At 37.1% G+C, this 1,414-nt stretch overlaps 1 protein-coding gene across 1 annotated transcript; it reads left to right on the forward strand.

Annotated features, from left to right (window-relative positions):
• Window positions 1-694: 694 nt before the first annotated feature.
• Window positions 695-1,410, forward strand: LOC106633010 (myosin heavy chain, fast skeletal muscle; the record flags this gene model as incomplete). The annotated part of the gene is made up of 5 exons (XM_014331777.2): window positions 695-725; window positions 803-914; window positions 992-1,084; window positions 1,166-1,229; window positions 1,325-1,410. Coding segments are annotated over exons 2-5 (288 nt in total), but the record flags the coding sequence as incomplete, so codon positions are not given.
• Window positions 1,411-1,414: the final 4 nt, after the last annotated feature.

Raw genomic sequence — 1,414 nt, forward strand, 5'->3', positions numbered from 1 at the left:
AGCACATTACAATATTGGAAAGGAAAAATGGTTTCATGGTTGTTGTAAAGGACAAACTTGAATATGATGGAAGAAAAATCTAAGTAACAACTGTAATTGTATTTCTCTTGAAGATACAAAGTGTTGAATGCCAGTGTCATCCCTGAGGGACAGTTCATTGACAACAAGAAAGCTTCAGAGAAGCTGCTTGGCTCCATTGATGTGGATCACACACAGTACATGTTTGGGCACACAAAGGTACACTTCATTATATTAATAGACATAAAAAAAACACTATTCATTTGCACTTGTACTTATGTTTTGATCTGCTGGAGAAGTCCCGTGTCACCTTCCAGTTGTCTGCTGAGAGGAGCTACCATATCTTCTATCAGCTGATGACAGGCCACAAGCCTGAGCTCCTGGGTAGGTACTGACAGCTATTTGTACCATGAAGCTGAATTTAGTTTCATAACATTTATTCATGCATTTCTTCTGGTCTTTCAGAGGCTCTTCTGATCACCACAAATCCCTTTGACTATCCAATGATCAGTCAGGGTGAAGTGACTGTCAAAAGCATTAATGATGTGGAGGAGTTCATTGCAACAGATGTAAAGACTCAGTTCACTGCAAATATATATATATATATATATATATATATATATATTTGATCATTTGTGGTTTTAAATTAACAATTAATTTAAGTATTTGTTCTTTTCAGATCGTGAGAACCAGTCTATCCTCATCACGTAAGTAATATACCAATACATGAATGTCACATATGAAAAAACACAATAAAACTCAATTCAACTCTTTCTTTAACTAGCGGAGAATCTGGTGCAGGAAAGACTGTCAACACTAAGCGTGTCATCCAGTACTTCGCAATAATTGCAATGACTGGATCCAAGAAGGCAGAGCCTACACCTGGCAAGATGCAGGTATAACTGCTTTTACTTGGAAAAAGTAAGTAAAGTTTTTACAATATACCAACAAAGGTGTAACATAATTTTTCTAGGGTTCCCTGGAAGATCAAATCATTGCAGCTAACCCACTGCTGGAGGCATATGGTAATGCCAAGACTGTGAGGAATGACAACTCCTCTCGCTTTGTAAGTGTTGGAACAGAAAAAAATACCAGGTTTTAAAGCAAACTGTCAAAATAACTGTTAATTTAAATCTGATATGTTTAGGGTAAATTTATCAGAATTCATTTTGGAACCACTGGCAAGCTGGCTTCAGCTGATATTGAAACATGTAAGTTTTTTTTTTTTTTTACATTTTATTCACTGTTGCTGTCTGATGTTATGAAATCTGCATGCTTTTGTCTGACACTGAATTTTTGGTCTTAGATCTGCTGGAGAAGTCCCGTGTCACCTTCCAGTTGTCTGCTGAGAGGAGCTACCATATCTTCTATCAGCTGATGACAGGCCACAAGCCTG

This window comes from Haplochromis burtoni, unplaced genomic scaffold, assembly GCF_018398535.1.
Source record: "Haplochromis burtoni strain Fernald_Lab_line unplaced genomic scaffold, NCSU_Asbu1 Contig_5993, whole genome shotgun sequence".
Classification (NCBI taxonomy): Eukaryota; Metazoa; Chordata; class Actinopteri; order Cichliformes; family Cichlidae; genus Haplochromis; species Haplochromis burtoni.